Genomic DNA, 16,329 nt, shown 5'->3' on the forward strand with positions numbered 1-16,329 from the left:
CATTTTAGAGTATTTTAAAGCTTTATTATTTATTTAAATGCCTATAATATTAGCATTTAAATAGGGGGTATATTAATATTTATATAACCCTAATTAGCTAAGCTTATATTATATAATTTAGCTACTCTATTACCTAAAACAGCAAGCTAATTCCCCTCCTTTTATAGAAAAGATAAGGCTCTTTTAATCCTCTTTTCTATGCCCTATCTGGTGAAAATAGCTGCTGACAACACTATGTTACACTGAATTGAGTATAGGAGAGAGATACTTAAAGAGCCTTGTTTTATTTAAGTAGGTTTCTCAGTTAGCTTTGTAAAGTATAATAGTTACTATAAATTGTATATATTATTTCTATTCCCCCGGGCTATAATTATATTTCATTATGCTTCTTTGGATCCTTCTTCTTATTAGTACCATATATGCGATAATATTCGTCGCTAATAGGGATCTGCTTTGCATGGGCTGGTCGAGTGACATTTCGCCCCCACTCCAAGGGAACTGAGTGCTTATCCTGCCACTCGTATATCGCATCAAAGTCCCTGCAATGATGCTTGACACCAAAGTCTGGAAACGGATTCGTCTGTATCTCAACCCAATTGAATGTGATGATATCCAAGTTTCCATTACACATGAGGTTTTGCATCAGTATGTCTGTACAGTGACTAACGTGGATCCAATGCGAGTCGGAAAACGGCTTCTTCGCCGTGCCGTTGCGGTGATACTCCGCCCATGCTAAGTGTCGAAGGAGATTGAGGCAATGGATCTGGTGAAACATGTCAATTTGGCCCATGTAGGCGTTATCGCCAAGGCCGTATTCCAGTGGAAACTTGACAAGAAGTTCTGGATCTTTGCCAAGTCGGCGGACCTCACGTTCCGTGATAGGGAAAACGCGAATGTTTTCAAGATCCTCCCATGCTTCGTCAACGGCAGGGTCAGGCTTCAAAGTATTGCGCCACTTTGAAGGGTTCTTCGCCTCGAACAAACCACCTTCTACCTCTTTCGATTTTAGTTGGAAGCTTATTGTGTTAAACACTGGAGCTGCATCTTGACTTAGGATCATTAACAGGTTTGCATAAAAGGAAGAAATACACACAATAGAATGATGTCTTGCGAACATGATCCATGTCTGATTGTAAGCTGAACCCAAGATAGGTAGCCACAAAGAGGCATAGAGATGTGGTGAACAGGATGAGGTTGAGGGCAACACAAGAACGGCTTCTCCAACTGCGTCGCTGTTTCAATGAAGACCATTCGGTGGTCACACTGTCATGGTTATTGCCCAGTAGGCTCTCATCTGAGTCGTTATCGCCTTCAAATTATATTTTATTAGTTAAAAGGAAGTACTTTTGTTTTGCATATGCCATTGGCGGTTTGTGTCCACGCCATCGTTATCTTTTCTGCAAGAAGTCACCTTCCTGTCTAAGTAATTATCGTCAGACCAGTTAAACCAAAGTTCGTATAAGCACGACATATATATTTTCGGAAGCAATAAATAATTAATCAATCCACATCAAGGACATCTTGTTTTAATTCCCAAAATAATACTTAGCAAATACATTTAATATTTGGCCAATTGTGCCTCATCACCCTGAACATGAAGCTTACTCGGATTCTTAGTTTTGCTAGTCTATGTGGATTTGGAATTACTAGCCCGCTTCCATGTAAGTTTTGATATCTGGAATTTGCGTTTCTGACTCAGACTGGATAGCCGATGTCCTCGCTGAACGGGATGCAAATCCTCAGAACGCATATGGCAAAGCTTATACCCTGAAGATGAAGGACGATGGCTTCGAGAAGCGTGATCCTCAGAATACATATGGCAAAGCCTACACTCTTAAAATGAAGGATGATGGATTCTAAAAGTTCCTTAGCCCTAGCAAGGCCTAGACTTTTACAACTAGCTAAATAGGGTTATATAACACTGTTCTAGTTTATTTCCCATATTCTGGTGACTACAGTATCCGTTTTCTATTTTCAGGGACTTTAATTGTACTTCTAAATCCAATGCCGAAGGGAATTTTCTAAATTAGCCCGGTCGAGAGGCGTCAAGCGGCGCTGCATCATAGCGTCTTGCCTTTCGGCACACTTTGCTAGCAGCGGGAGCTCCCGTAATCAGTACAACTAGTTAAAGGTGTTTACCAAGGTTCGAGACCGATTATTTTAACTTGGCTTGTGACGCAAAAGGGCACTAAGGAGACTCACTCCTTTGGTCTTGCTGGACTTTGGGGAGATCCTCCAGTATATACAGATTAGTTGGTCATTTCGGCGACTTTGCAAACCAACATCGTACCACTTTTTTGATGTGTTGGTTGTTATGAGTTGTTGTCCCTGAGGGCGTTGGCAAAATAGAAATGTGGGTACTTGACAAGTACGTAGCTTTCATCTTGAGTAGCGCATCTCGAGGCTCCAGAAAGTTAGCAGCCGGGTACCTCAGAGTTCCCGGATCCAGCTCCTTGTAGGGAAAAGTATACGGGTCAGCGTTATCATTGGGTTTAATTTGGTAGCGTGTCGATAGTGTGCAATTAGTTTGAGCAAAAATACCAAGTTAGGTCTAGCTATTCAATAGTCTTTCAGCTGCCCCTGACTAGAGCTTTTCGCTGCGGCCGACGCCCTCTAAAAAAGAAAAGCTCGGCTACAATATGCATGATAAAGCCATAAAACCGCTGAGTAGTGCCGTCTACTTCGACGTATTTATCTCCTTGCTTTCCTCGATTGTGACCTCCAGACTATTGGCATTATCCTCCCTTGCATTGAACTCGGGAATTATACGCTCTTTTAATCTTGAGTATCAACAACGGTCGTTACATTTAACATGATGCGCAACACTCTTGTTCTTGCTGCACTAGCAGTCTCTGTCATCGCTGGACCTTGCAAGCCCACTGGTTCTTCCACCGAGCTTCTGTCAACCACGATCGGGTCGACTGAGACTTCTGTCGCCGACGAAGCAACATCCTCTGCAACCGTCACTGAGAGCACTAACGTTGTCATATCCATCGCCAGCTCGGATGCGACAACTACAGCCGAAGCCACGTCGACCTTAGGCTCCGAATCATCAACAACAGCTCCGTCAGATGATACATGTGCAGAAAGCCTTTACGATATGGCTGGCGAGCCTGAGTTCACAGATCGAATTGCGGACTGCCAGGACTTGAATGTAGTCACAGTCAGCTCGTACGAAGTGTAGGTAACATTCACATTAATTAGCACAAAATCAGCTGACCATCCTCCAGTACCCAGACAGTGTACAAGCGTGGGAACGTCATAATCATCCCCACAAATGCGATTGTCCGTCGTGCCGAGGGCGAGGCAGCAACGACTATCTTCCCGACTGATATTCCAACTTACGCTACATACTGCGATAGCCCTGAAGCGTACTATGAGGCCTGCTCTCAGTTTGGTATCACTGCGTTTACAACTACAATTCCGGAACCCACGACTACTGAAATAATTATTACCAACTAAGGGTTAATATATTTGCTTGATACTGTATAGAATTCGTCTTTATCCTACATAATTTACTCTTATATATATTTCATACTCAAGTAAAACTATAGAGATACTTTAATCTAGATTACACTTTTACTAAACTATACTACCTTTATCACCTCTTCTTTCACCTGTGCTAGTTAGGCAAGAGGTATATTTCAGCGTTAGCAACTGTGCAAAGCCAGTCCTAGCGAAATAGCCCGTCGTCAGCTGGTCGACCTACTAAAACACATCAATTGTTTAGTGTAAGTTAAATTAATTAGTTTTCTTTGATTTAATTATAATATCAATAGCCTAGGCAGCTTAACTATTATTACTAAGCTTCCCCTATAGCACATAAGTAGATAAAGGGCTTCAATATAATACTTAACTTTAGTGCGGTATAATAACAATACCAGCGATTATAGTTTTAATTATATGAGAAATGATTCTTTTTGTTATAGTCCTGGTTTCTAGTGATAATACTAGCTGGCATTGAAAATCTATAGATCTTTGAGCGGAATTGCCCCAGCGTGATAGTTGTAATATCCACGATTTTCACTACTCTCAACTTGCACCTCATGCTGAACATGAATCTGCGACTTGACCCCTCTTGTGTGACCCTTGCCAGTATACAATTCATCCGTTGAACCTTGCAAACTTGTACTGTCATCTAGCCGCTCAAAGGATCCCTCCAGGCCCTCGTTAATTGCGTGCTTTCTAGAGGGCCCATTTCCCCGATTAGATATCTTTCCAATAGTGACTAGTGTGCCTAAGTTGTTGTTGGATTTCTTGTTGTCCACATTGCCAGAGCTAGAGCCAACGGTAGTAACGGCAAGCTTGAGCAGTTTCTTGAGGAACGGTGCGCAGGGGGGTAGACATGCTCCAATGATAGCGAGACAGGTTTCGATCGCGGATGCGGCGTGGGGAAAGACGACAGTTTGGCTGATGTTGTTTCCGGTCGGGGGTGCTCCCGGCAGATAAATGAAAAAGAGAACCAGTCGAGCAATAGAGGCGATGACGACGCTATTCCAGAGTTAGTATATATTCAATGTAGAAATAGTGTCACTTCTTACATTCCGCCAAGGAGGAAAACAGAAGTTATAGCCCATTTCTTATCTCTACCCATCTGCAACCTCCAAATCTCTCGGATAGGCAGACTAACAGTAAGTAAGTCGAAGATAATATTAGGTATCGTAATTCCAATATAAAATTGTGTCGAGTTGATGCATGTTCTTGGTATCGTTGGTTCCCAAAAGCCGGACACAGGGTCACACGTAAAGACTGTAATAAGAGTAAGTAATATTCAACAGGGGGTCAGGTTAATGCCCAACATACTGCTGACTACCACCACAGCGATTCCCCAGCCGGCTAACATGGAAGCTATTATGTATGTAGAATACCGGAGTAGTTTTGACGATTTGAAGATGCGGTAGTACATGGCCAGTACAGCGGACTTCGATAAAGGACATGCGACACCATAGGCACATTCGATACCAAGGATGGACTATTGCTGCATCGTTAGATCAGAGACTCCCAAAAAGAATGGAGCGGGAAACGCAAACCTTGAGGAAGCTGGAAATACCGTACTCATTTGTTACTTTGACCATGTTGGATCCCAAGCCATGCGATACGGCTATGAGTAAAAGTTATTTCCCGTTGTTCCATTAAGTAATCGAGGATAGACTTACAAATGCATTCTGATATAAGCATAAGGTGATTTGCTACCTGTCAAATGCTACTGTTAGTACAAAGTTTAGGTCGCATGTAAATTGGTATCTCACCAATGCCGCTAGAGAGACGTATTCATCAAAGCACCAGGCCTTCTTGGTAATATATCGAGCCGTGTACATGCGTAAGACAACAAAGATAGTCGCGATAACGCTAAAGACAGCATGCGGTGCAATCAATACAAGAGCAACATTGTCATCGCTAAAGTAAGTGACATCGTCCATTCTGATGGTAAGAAGAAAGACTCAGATTTGTTTGTTACTTAGAAGACAGCGGTCATGCATGCAATATGTATAACTAGAGAACTGCCGAGGGGGACGTTTCAACTCGGAACAAGGTTTGCAGAGGCATGGATACCGGAAGATGTGACCCCTGGCGTTACTAACAGACTCTAATTCGTCGCACCATATCCTAGGAGATTAATTGAAGCCTCACCACTGGGGAATCTCATACATTGCTGCCAACATTATGAAGCATTGTTCTAATTCTGCCTGGACAATTCAGGTGGGTGTCGATTCATTCATAAAACTGTCTTCCATCGATTAGACTTTGAGAAGCCCCCGAATCAAATAAAACTGTCTTCCAAGTTGAGATAGTCGAAAAGCCGGGACAACGGCGCCTGACAACAGCTTCCCGCCGCTAAAGCAAACGGTTCTGTCATCTTACTAATGATCTGAGAAGCCGTGCGCACATGCCGCAACAACAATTGACTGAGTTTAGATAACATAAGGCAATGATCGACAGAGACATGGTAGTATGTCCTGATAACCTGACTTTAAAGTTTAATTAATGTTGGTGCCAGAACGCTAATATAAGCACTAATGGTCGCTTACACTAATCTGGCCCAGTGCCCGCTACCCTGTTTGATTGTTGGCAGCCTTGTGAGGTGGTATAATCAGAGTGCTGTCTCAGCTCTTGGGATCAGATTAGCTCATTATAGAATGAATAGAGACATTGATTGGTCTTCTACCTCTAGTCAAGATCTGAGGCGAGTAGAGAACACTTGATATTAGAGACAGCTCTAGGTTAACTTTCAATCCACTTGTTTTGCGAACTAGTAGACTAATCCCTGGAAATCCACAACTGAACAGCCGTTGTTGCAGACTACACGGCACTCAGGAAAACGAAACCACCCGAATCCAAAGAGGGTAGTGATAGTCAGGGATGACAGTGAGGTAACAGGGAGCATCCTATCATTGCAGTCGGTGTTCTTTGTTAGCAAATCATGCCATCACTTGCAACGGGAGTACTTTGACCCATGTAACTAGTGTTTTTTGCGATTTCAAAGTCTACAGAGTGCCCCATACTGACAATGACTCCCTCCTTTGCTCTATAACTTTGAGTTGTACATAGAAGGCATGCTTCAAAGAAGCGGCTCAATGACCTGCAATGTAAAAGCACTGTGAGATAGATAGATAGATACCTACACAACGGCCCATTTCTTCATCCTTTACTACAACCGAAGGAATACCACTGTTCAAATTAGCCATTGAGCTTCAATACCGAAATACCGGGCCTCCACTGGACGTCAACGTCACATTCAGTAGTCAAGTGGATACTATACAGCTGTCAGTTAACTGGCTGTTTTTAAAGCTGATCCTTGTTCAATCATGGCTCTCCGTTCGTCTAACAATGCAATGCGTAATAAAAGAATCCTTCACGCCATTTTATATTAATATCGCTTCTCCTCATGCACAGTGACACCATTGCTGTTTCACCATCACTCCTGCACCTCGAACCGACCCCTAAAATACCGTCGGCGATCACGGATAAATAAATACCTGTTTAAGATGAAGTTCCTACTTCTCTTCGTCTTTGCCTTCCAGCTTCTCCTGGCATCCCCCTTGACCGTTGCGATCGAAGGATATATTTCAATTGGAACCATGAAGACAGGGACGATCACCACTAGCGATGGCGTCAGCCTGACCTACAACCAGAGCGGTCCTGAGGCTGGAAAGCAGTTGCTTTTCATCACTGGATGGCGACAGAGTGCTGCAGAGTGGAAGAAGCAGGCCGAGTACTTTTCCAAGAATGGATTCAGAGTTACCACCTATGATATGCGTGGCCATGGAGAGTCTGCCAAACCCGAATTCGGCTACCGTGTTTCTCGCTTCGCAGCCGACCTCAACGACCTTGTCACAAAATTGCAACTTAAGGACGTTACTATTGTCGGTCACTCTATGGGCTGCTCCGTCACTTGGGCTTTCTGGGACCAGTACCCTGCCTCCCACAAGTTTATCCGCAAGCTTGTCTTTGCTGATCAGCCAGCTGACTTTGTCATCGACCCAACCTGGCCCAAGGAGAAGGCCCAAGTGATGGGTGCCATTTTCACTCCTGATGCAGTCTACCAGACCGCAGCCGACATGGTAGCTCAAGGCCCAGCCTTAGTCAAGAGCATGTTCACCGACGACCTCACCGAGGCTGACTACGACTGGATTATGGAGCAAAACAAGAAGATGAGCGACAAGAACGCCGGTACTCTCTTGATTGACCATGCATTCCGGGACTGGCGAGATGTTCTTCCTCGTATTAACGTTCCTGCCTTGGTCATCGGTGGAGAGGTCAGCATTTTCCCTCACCAAGGAGTAGAGTGGGTTGCAACTCAGATTCCGTCGGCCCAGCATTATACCTTTTCAGCTGAGGAAAAGGGTAGCCACTTTATGTTTTGGCAAAACCCTGAGAAGTTCAACTCGTTGGTTAGAAACTTCGTTGAAGCGTAATTGCTGAAAGCACAGCGTTAATTATATCTATCATTGCCTGCTTCTTCCTGCTCCAATTCCCGATCCGTCCCCAAGTTTCACGGCGATTTCCAATTTCGTAAAGAAGCCGTTGGTTTTATGTCAGCACAGTAGTTCACAATAGTAAAGAAAGGATATCCAATTATATGGCTTGCTAACAATAAATATAAACAGATTAAGCTCTAATTTTATGATCAGATACCACTATTGGGATCTATCCTGGCCATGATGCAGTTATTCTCAACCCATCCACCCTGCTTGTTGCCCTTAGCCGAGCAGTCGCAGCTATCGATGGGAACCTTCATATAACGCATACACTCATCATAATTCGCCGTCCATATACATCCCTCATATACTTGGAAAGCAAGCTTGAAGTGGTAACCTGTACTGGGTACCTTCTTGCCCTCAAGCTTGTAGTTCGACCAGACTGGGCCTTGGACCTGGTCATTCACCACATCACGACAAAACGACTCTGCAGCGTAAGTGATAGCGTCATAGTTGGACTTTTGACCAGAGTCGTAACAGTGCTTCTCATTCTGGCCGGGATCGGGCTTTGTCAGATTAGGCGTTGGTGAGGGAGTGGTACTTGTGGTCTTCGTGTTGACCCATGAGTTACAGGTCTCCCTCTCTACACAAGCAGGTCCGCCGTGACCTCCTCCGATACCGACATTGCAGTTGGTGACAGTGGCGGTCTCAGCACATGAGCTACCATCGGCGGTGGAGATGGTGGCATCGGGGACTTGCTGGGTGAGCGTTGGGAAATCCGTCAAGGGAGGCGGGTTATTCGAGGTAGTGGTCTGCTCTGTTGTAGATGATACGTCTTCTTCGGAGGTAGTCGTGATGTCGGATGATGTTCTCACGGATGTCGCAAATGTGGTAGAGTCGGTGGTAGGCTCAGTTGTAGACTCAGTAGTCAAAGATGGGTTGGGACGGTCACAAGAGAGACCATTAGTATCTCTCTTAGATGTAGTCGGGCCAGCCCAAACGAAATTGATTGACACTTCCCAAGCGCGGTTTGCATCTTGCATGTTGGCCAACCTCTTTTGCCAAGAGGTAAGTTCACCCGCAGGGATATTCTTGATCTTGGCAGCATTCGCAACATCCGTTGCCAATGCAGCGAGAAGCTTGTTCTTGGCATAGATCACACCCTGGTTCATGGAGTGAGGCTGATTGCCAGTGAACCTGTCCGCCATGAAGGCCTGGTACTTGTCGGCGAATGACCAGACACCCTTGATAACGGCATCATCCTTCATACAGTTTTTCGCATTCTCATCCATATCTACACTGTTGACTGAGTTAGTGATTGTTGTAGAAAGCGTTGGAGGTTTACTTACAGCGCTTGGTAAATGCGGAGATTCTGTCGGATGAGAGCATCCTTGGCCTCTTGGACATTGAACATTTCAACACCAATTGCTAAAGCCTCGAGGAAGAGCAACTTATCCTTAATCCACCTCTTCGCATTGTCGACGGTGGTTTTAGCCTTTACCGCTTTGCCATTGGTGGTCTTCTTGTCGGCCTGGTCCTTGGTGCCCTGAGGATCCGTGATCTGGGCCTTTGCATTACCGTTGGTCCACTGGTCCATACCAATAAAGTCATCCATGAACTGGGCATCAGTAGGCATGATAACATCTTGGCTACCAGGGTAAGTGTCAAAGACCTTTTGGATCAGGTTTGTACCCGAGTTGATACCACCATAGGACTTGATGTCATTACAGTTGATCTTGTTAGGTGTACCAGCCGTCATTCCAACGACAGCAGGAGCAGCTGGATCAATGATAAACCTCCAGAAATCCAAGAGCATACTCTTCTCATAGACATGATCAATGGAAGGACCTTCGATGTTTGGCAGGTTCTTGGGATACTGAGCTTCGTCAATATTGTTGAGGGACGGCACACAGTTGCTGTCGCGCGTCATTCGCCACCATCGCTTGATCTGATTCAGGGGAGAATCCTGAGACACAATTGCTGCCTCGTTCTTCAGAACGCGGTTTCCACCTGGGTATGCTGGGAATCTTGGTGAACCAACTGTACTTCCAGACCAATCGCAGCCTGCAATGTCATTCTTGATGTCCACTTCGCCTCTTCGCTCAAGAGCTCTTCGCTTCAATGACTCAGAATCGTCATTGGCAGTAAGATCAACACTACATGAGGTACACTCGCTGTCTCCAGAGGGTCCGCACGCTTCAGCAGAAGATGTTGTGGTTGCGCCAGTGACACTACATCCTGTCTGTGTTCTGGTGCAGGTTGTTTGACACTCTGGAGTGACAGTTTCTCCTGCTGGGCCAGTATACGTTGTACAGGCGACAAAGCAATCAGTAACAGTGACCTTATCAGTGCAGGTTGTTACAGAAGATTTGTCTTCATCTTCATCGCCATCTTCTCCACTCTCTTCGGTAACGGGTGTTGATGTACAGCCGGAAGCAGGAGGGATGCAAGGGAATGAAAACTTGGGTAGGCCAGGGAGCTGCAACCAAGTATTGGGGACAGGAGGGAAGCCCCAGAGAATAATTCCAGAGCCACTTCCTCCACAGTCATCACAACCGACGAGGACTGGGACAACAGTGGGGTCAGAACCCTCCGAAGTAGTGGTGATCCAAGTGTTGGAAGTCCATTCAGGATGACCGCTAACAGTGCTGGGGTTGAGACCAGGAGGAGCTTCTGTCACGACTGGCATATCATTGGCAGTTGTAGCAGCAGTGGTGATTGGGTTGGCAGTAGCGGATGGACCAGGTACTGTTGTCGATGGGACGTCATTCGAGTCCGTTGTCTCAATGTGTCCGGATTCGGTGGTAGTAGCAGCGTTGTTGGCTTCAGAAGATCCAGTGGATACGACATCTGTGTTGTCAGGAACAGGATTGGTGGTAGTGTCGTCTCCTTCAGTTGTTGGTTGAGCAGCATTTGCGTCAGTGGTGCTGGCGGTTGAGGAATCCCCTTGACCCAAAGATGTCTCAGTGGTGTTACCCTCCGAGTTCTGATCGTTGGGGACACCAGTTGACTGCTCTGGGGATCCAGTGGTCTGGTCTTGATTCTCAGGAAGAGTAGTGGGCGTACCATCTGCATCTGTTGTGACAGCACCGGTAACGTCTCCAGGGACGGTGGATGTGAACTCATCCCCGTTGCTCTGCGTCAAAGTGCCCTGGTCATCTGAAATGGTATTTCCGGGAGCAGTGGTGGCAGGCTGGTCAGGTCCAGCAACTGATGTTTCGGTACCAGTTTGTGCTCCATCAATACCAGTAGCTGAGCCGGTCTGTGTAGCAGTGTCTTGACCTTGCTCGGTACCAGTAGCCGGGTTTCCAGGAGCAGAGATAGTCTCTTCTGGTGAACCCGATGTGTTGGTAGAGTCATTCGAGGGAGCTGGGCCACTGTCGCTAGTTCCATCAGTGGCAACTTCAGTTGGGTTGGAATCACCGACTGAGAAAGATGTGTCAGAAGCGTCACCAGGACCCCCACCAGGAGCAGTGGTGTCAGCCTCCCCTGGTACTGTACCAGTTGTAGATGGGCCATCAGAAATACCTTCGGAGATGCCAATGGGACTGTCCGTGACTTCAGATTCTCCCGGCACTGTAGCGGTACCAGATGGGCCAGAAACCTCACGGTTGGCAACAGTGCCAGAAGCATCACCAGCAACGCCACCAGGGATAGTAGTGGGGAGGTCTGTTGCCGTGTTGACATCTGTGTTTCCAGAATCTCCTGGTACGTCAGAAGTCCCTGTTGGTTGGCCAGAACCTTCGGTATTGACTAGACCAGAAGATCCTTCAGGGATACCAGAAACAGTACCAGAAGGGTTTGTGGAGTCATCGGGGCTTGTAGCAGTACCAGAAGCCTCAGGGTTGCTAACATTACCGGATTGCTCTACAGGGGAGACAACGACGCCGGTTGGTGAAGATCCATCACTCTGAGAAGAGGAAGGAGATCCGGAGTTACCCGTACCTCCAGAGGTTTCTTCAGAGTCTACATCACCAGTGCTGGTTTCTGGCAGACTGTCACCCTCCGAAGTAGGCTCAGGAAGAAATCCTGTGCCGGTAACAGAACCCTCTGGAAGACCGAGGGTATTGGAAACAGCGTCTTGTGTATGAGAGTTCAAGTCAGACTCATAGAAAGGAATGGACACTGAGATCTGACCACTCTCATTGGGGGAAGTCCCTATTGAAGTCTCATGTTCACTATCCTGACCCGTTTTCGTTGAGTCTAGATATGTGGATGAAAGACCCAAAGAGATGTGATTGCTTTCGGTCGGTGTACCGTCAGCAATGGGGGTTTCTGAAGGCTTGGATGGTTTGCAAGGACTACCCAAGACCCCTGTGCTCCAAAGAGCTAATAGTAAAGAACGTTTCATGGTATTGATATTAATAAAAGAATGACTTTGTCGAAACGAGTGACAAGTAAGGGAACACAATTCCGTTGAAGAAGACGAATATGAGGTATCAATAATCAGAAATATTAAGGTGTCGCATTGTCTATATAATAAAATGCTACGGATTTCCCAGAATCTCTCATAGTAGGAAGAAGTAATCCGCTGAATTGCTCCACTGTCAGAGTTGTTGCAACATACTACGGTCATCCCGGTTTATGCTTGGTATCCGTTCAAGACAGCTAGTTCAAGACTGAGAAAATACTGAATGGCGCAGTGATTACATCGTGAGCATTGTGTCCATGGAAAGGAGTGCTACGGTCAAGGTCGAAATGAGAGGAGTCTGACATGCATCGCAGACCATCAACAATGGAGAAGAGCTGAGATCACGTACATGGTTGAACCCTGACTTGATCACATTTTCTTTGGACCTGACCCTTGACAAGGCCTTCGATGGCTCCCGCAATGTCTTGTTTCAAAACAACTCTGCGGATCTCTGTAGTGGCCGTGCTGAAAAGAAGGCTAAGAAAGATTTACAGAGGGTCCTTAAGGGCGGGACTACTATGGAACACTCGCAATTGGAGACTAGCCATTGAATAGTGTCATCCATATGCTGGTCTAGGCGCACTCATATTCCAGCCCGCCCTAAAAACAGGGACAAGTGGCGGTGATAACCGCAGGATTGTTTTCTCCGCTGTTGTGAGGAGTTTTCTACCCTTGCAAATCGTCCTGACGTTTCATCGCGAGATACCCGACGCTATTGATCATCGCAGTCTAATTCATCTCATACAACGCCAAGTATCAGCCTTATCAATTTTTCTCGTCTCCATCTTCCTTTCGCTTTCTCCCAGCATTTTCCGCAATTCTCTCACTTCTTTATCCCTCCCTAGCAATAAGCAATGGCATTCAACCCTGAATTTATCCATTGCACAATTTGTGGTTTGGTACTCAAGGGCGAAGTTGTTGCATTTTCTGGTCCCCATTGGCCAGAACTCTGTGATGCGCCCCCATCTTTGAAGGTGACAGACGAACAAGTCACACGTTATGATGCTTTCGCAAACACTCATCGTGGCAATTTGACCTTTCCCCCCGATCGACAAGAAATTCACCCCCAATGGGACTACGATGTCAATGAAGACTCAGAGGATCCTGCGGAATGGGTGGGCAAGATGTATATTGGCCTACACAAATCTTGCGAACAACTTCTCAATCGCGTTATGAGCGCGTCGCCTAATGCCAAAGTCCGCTCGATCGGAGAATTTTGGTTGACATTGGAACGCCGTTGCGCTAGATCCAAAATGGAGGATTCTGGTGTCACTGGAATGCATTTTACTCCTTCCATACCAAACTCTCAACCTGGACAACCCTTGTCTTGTGGGCTGGAACGTTACTATGTTCCTCCGCCCAGTCTTTATTTATTCGGGAACGAGTGGAATGGTTGGGTAAGTTCATACTTACTTTGGCTGTGAGATCCTTTTACTGACAATTTCTTACAGTGGAATGAGGACCCTGTTGACGTCCCGAATTTAACCACTGCCTTGATTGAAAATCTTGAGCATGCACCAGAGCCCCGCGGCCAATTGCCAGAGGACCCTAAGCAGGTCGGAAACCATTTAGAGGCGTTGCCTATGGGGGTCAGAGATGATATTTACTACCTCCTCCAGTATGGCCCGAACCCGCTTGAGAGCACCTACTTGATACCCCAATCCGTTTGGAAACGGTTCTTTTTCCAAATCCCCTTCCTTTGGGACCTTGACATCCAAGCTGTTTATGACAAGACTGGCAAGGAGACTGCTGATATTAAAAAATGGAACTGGGAAAAGATCAGCAGGCAGGTAATGAGCCCAGCGCAGATTTCACCTCGCGAGGCACAGGATGACAACAACCTTGTGTGGAGCTATGAAAAGGTCGGCCTGCATGTTCCGGGTGGATTCACCAATCGCCGACGAATCTGGCAGATTTTGGAGGAGATGTACCCCAACGACGTGCAGCATTAAATTGACCTATCATAGCTTGTCATATCCTCAAACCTTCACTGCAATTTTAACCCCCTCTCAGATCATTATTGTGTTCAGTTGGGTCCAATTGGAAGACTCTAAACCTCCATTCCTTCATAATCCAAACCTTCACTACATTTTTCACCCTTCCAAAATCTTGTACTGTATTGGCGATACTTCTCATTTATTAAATAGTGACTGTGGTCGCGAAAAGTAATTTTTTAAAGGCCGGTCTCTTCTGTGATCCGTCAGTGCATGGTAACACATCTAAATTCGACTTGAGTCCGTTAATTTTGAACATTGACGCGACGTGCTACAATGAAGGTATCGGGGTACAAAGCAGGGTCCAGAGCAATAGACAAATAGTTGAATTCAATTTTCACTCCGAATGTAACTTGCGAGGCTGATCTTTTTCCTGCATGTGTGGTTATATTTCTCGACAAGGATGTGATGCAGCAAAATAGACAAAATTACCCTATACAGCTTTCTCAACATTGATTGACACCACTCAACTCATGGCTACTTACATATTCTTATGATATTAATGATATTTTAAGCACTGAGATTTGAAACTAGAATCATCATTGTTATTTTAATCATTATTTTTAAATGCACATTTGAGCAAATGTGGTTGGTAAACATCAGCCATCCTGTTGAGTGGTTCTATGACACACATGAATGTGGCTGGAAAAGTAAATTGGACATGGGACCCGGTTTTCCCTTGCATGAATGCACCAAAAAGAAAAGTTGAGCTGAAGTGTCTACCCAAAGATTTGTTCCATGTGTTTGCCCAGGTTTTTAGGAATCATGCACGCTCAACATATCGCTTGATGCGGCTCCGAAGATCATGTCGACAGAGCTTAGAATCCCGTCTGCTGTTTGAACAGTGCGTCTAGTCGAAACAGCTTAGGATCTGCAATCGTCATTTTTACGGGAGAAGGATTCTAGCCCTGTAGCACGGGCCGGAAAACAGGCGCATTGAAGTAAGCAAGTAGTGCTGTTTCAAGTACACAGGCTATGACACTAAGCGGGGGCTCATCTTGTCAGCCCAATTTAATCCTGTTAGCTCGTAAATCTTTCGGTAATGGCCGTGAAGCAACAAATCTAAGGGTCTAATATCATCCGTACTGCTATAACTCTCAAATATATCACATCGCCTTTTTTCACCGACCTTCGATGTATTAACAAATTTCCAGTAATTTATTTCTTTTAATCCACAATGTTTTCGTGGGCACAACTCTCGTTCATAGGTTTGGCTCTTATCAGCTCAGCCATTGCTGCTGATGAATGTCAACCATCAACATGGCGAGCCAGAATAATGCAGACCGGCGGCATCAACTGTCGATTCAGTACCAAGACTACATCTAAAGTCGACTCTGGAACTTGTGCCACGATTACCAAGAAATATGAAATCACGCTGGATACCTTCTACGAGCTGAATCCTAGACTCAAGGGTGACTGCAAGAATATCCTCCCTGATATCAGATATTGTGTTGAAGGATGTGAGTTTCTGATGAAATCTTTTGACCCGAAAAAATCTTGCTAACAAAAGTCTACAGTCCCAGAACCCATTCGCGCTTATAATGGTCTTTGCGGACCTCCTCACTCCAACGCGACATGCGTGGGCACAGACAAGCAGTGCTGTAACAAGAACACTTGGATGTGTGGAGATACTGAGTACGTGTCCGGCTATCATGAAAACCCATATAGTTTGCTGACTTTCTACAAGGGACGATTGCCATGTAAACTGCTACGAGGGAAATTGCTATTAACTAGAAAAGGCTTAGTGGGATGAAAATGAACTTCGCCTTTTGCTTTGCTAGGGTAGCAATCAAAATGGACGATGCAAGTCGATGCTACAGTTGTCTATGTATTGCCGAATAGCCTTTCGCGATTGGGTTTTACGGTTTCAACATGTATTTAATTAATTTTCTTGTTATCATTACACCTTCATGTGATTCCTTTCTTTGTTCAAGATTTTATTTCTCTCCCTTTATTAGCATTGTGCTTCTCGGGTTCTCGCACTCTTCATATTTCCCGAATATGC

At 45.5% G+C, this 16,329-nt stretch overlaps 8 protein-coding genes across 8 annotated transcripts; 5 read left to right on the plus strand and 3 right to left on the minus strand.

The window, feature by feature from the left end:
* Positions 1–370: 370 nt before the first annotated feature.
* Positions 371–1,124, minus strand: FSST1_002775 (oxidase ustYa family protein; the record flags this gene model as incomplete). Its single annotated transcript, XM_083228795.1, has 2 exons — positions 371–1,038; positions 1,094–1,124. 2 exons carry the CDS (start codon positions 1,122–1,124, stop codon positions 371–373), a joined length of 699 nt encoding a protein of 232 aa, XP_083086205.1.
* Positions 1,125–1,594: 470 nt separating this feature from the next.
* FSST1_002776 (uncharacterized protein) lies at positions 1,595–1,860 on the plus strand (the record flags this gene model as incomplete). Its single annotated transcript, XM_083228796.1, has 2 exons — positions 1,595–1,661; positions 1,709–1,860. 2 exons carry the CDS (start codon positions 1,595–1,597, stop codon positions 1,858–1,860), a joined length of 219 nt encoding a protein of 72 aa, XP_083086206.1.
* A 952-nt stretch (positions 1,861–2,812) lies between these two features.
* On the plus strand, positions 2,813–3,462 carry FSST1_002777 (uncharacterized protein; the record flags this gene model as incomplete). The annotated part of the gene is made up of 2 exons (XM_083228797.1): positions 2,813–3,180; positions 3,231–3,462. 2 exons carry the CDS (start codon positions 2,813–2,815, stop codon positions 3,460–3,462), a joined length of 600 nt encoding a protein of 199 aa, XP_083086207.1.
* Positions 3,463–3,968: 506 nt separating this feature from the next.
* FSST1_002778 (uncharacterized protein) lies at positions 3,969–5,420 on the minus strand (the record flags this gene model as incomplete). Its single annotated transcript, XM_083228798.1, has 6 exons — positions 3,969–4,491; positions 4,542–4,749; positions 4,804–4,972; positions 5,031–5,101; positions 5,157–5,193; positions 5,250–5,420. 6 exons carry the CDS (start codon positions 5,418–5,420, stop codon positions 3,969–3,971), a joined length of 1,179 nt encoding a protein of 392 aa, XP_083086208.1.
* A 1,659-nt stretch (positions 5,421–7,079) lies between these two features.
* FSST1_002779 (Alpha/Beta hydrolase protein) lies at positions 7,080–7,916 on the plus strand (the record flags this gene model as incomplete). The annotated part of the gene is made up of 1 exon (XM_083228800.1): positions 7,080–7,916. One exon carries the CDS (start codon positions 7,080–7,082, stop codon positions 7,914–7,916), a length of 837 nt encoding a protein of 278 aa, XP_083086209.1.
* A 212-nt stretch (positions 7,917–8,128) lies between these two features.
* Positions 8,129–12,270, minus strand: FSST1_002780 (uncharacterized protein; the record flags this gene model as incomplete). Its single annotated transcript, XM_083228801.1, has 2 exons — positions 8,129–9,218; positions 9,269–12,270. The coding sequence occupies 2 exons, from the start codon at positions 12,268–12,270 to the stop codon at positions 8,129–8,131; spliced, it is 4,092 nt and encodes a 1,363-aa protein (XP_083086210.1).
* A 914-nt stretch (positions 12,271–13,184) lies between these two features.
* Positions 13,185–14,282, plus strand: FSST1_002781 (uncharacterized protein; the record flags this gene model as incomplete). Its single annotated transcript, XM_083228802.1, has 2 exons — positions 13,185–13,727; positions 13,782–14,282. 2 exons carry the CDS (start codon positions 13,185–13,187, stop codon positions 14,280–14,282), a joined length of 1,044 nt encoding a protein of 347 aa, XP_083086211.1.
* A 1,219-nt stretch (positions 14,283–15,501) lies between these two features.
* On the plus strand, positions 15,502–16,054 carry FSST1_002782 (LysM peptidoglycan-binding domain-containing protein; the record flags this gene model as incomplete). Its single annotated transcript, XM_083228803.1, has 3 exons — positions 15,502–15,784; positions 15,842–15,959; positions 16,012–16,054. 3 exons carry the CDS (start codon positions 15,502–15,504, stop codon positions 16,052–16,054), a joined length of 444 nt encoding a protein of 147 aa, XP_083086212.1.
* Between the last annotated feature and the right edge of the window lie 275 nt (positions 16,055–16,329).

This window comes from Fusarium sambucinum, chromosome I, assembly GCF_050947815.1.
Source record: "Fusarium sambucinum isolate potato_lamoka chromosome I, whole genome shotgun sequence".
Classification (NCBI taxonomy): Eukaryota; Fungi; Ascomycota; class Sordariomycetes; order Hypocreales; family Nectriaceae; genus Fusarium; species Fusarium sambucinum.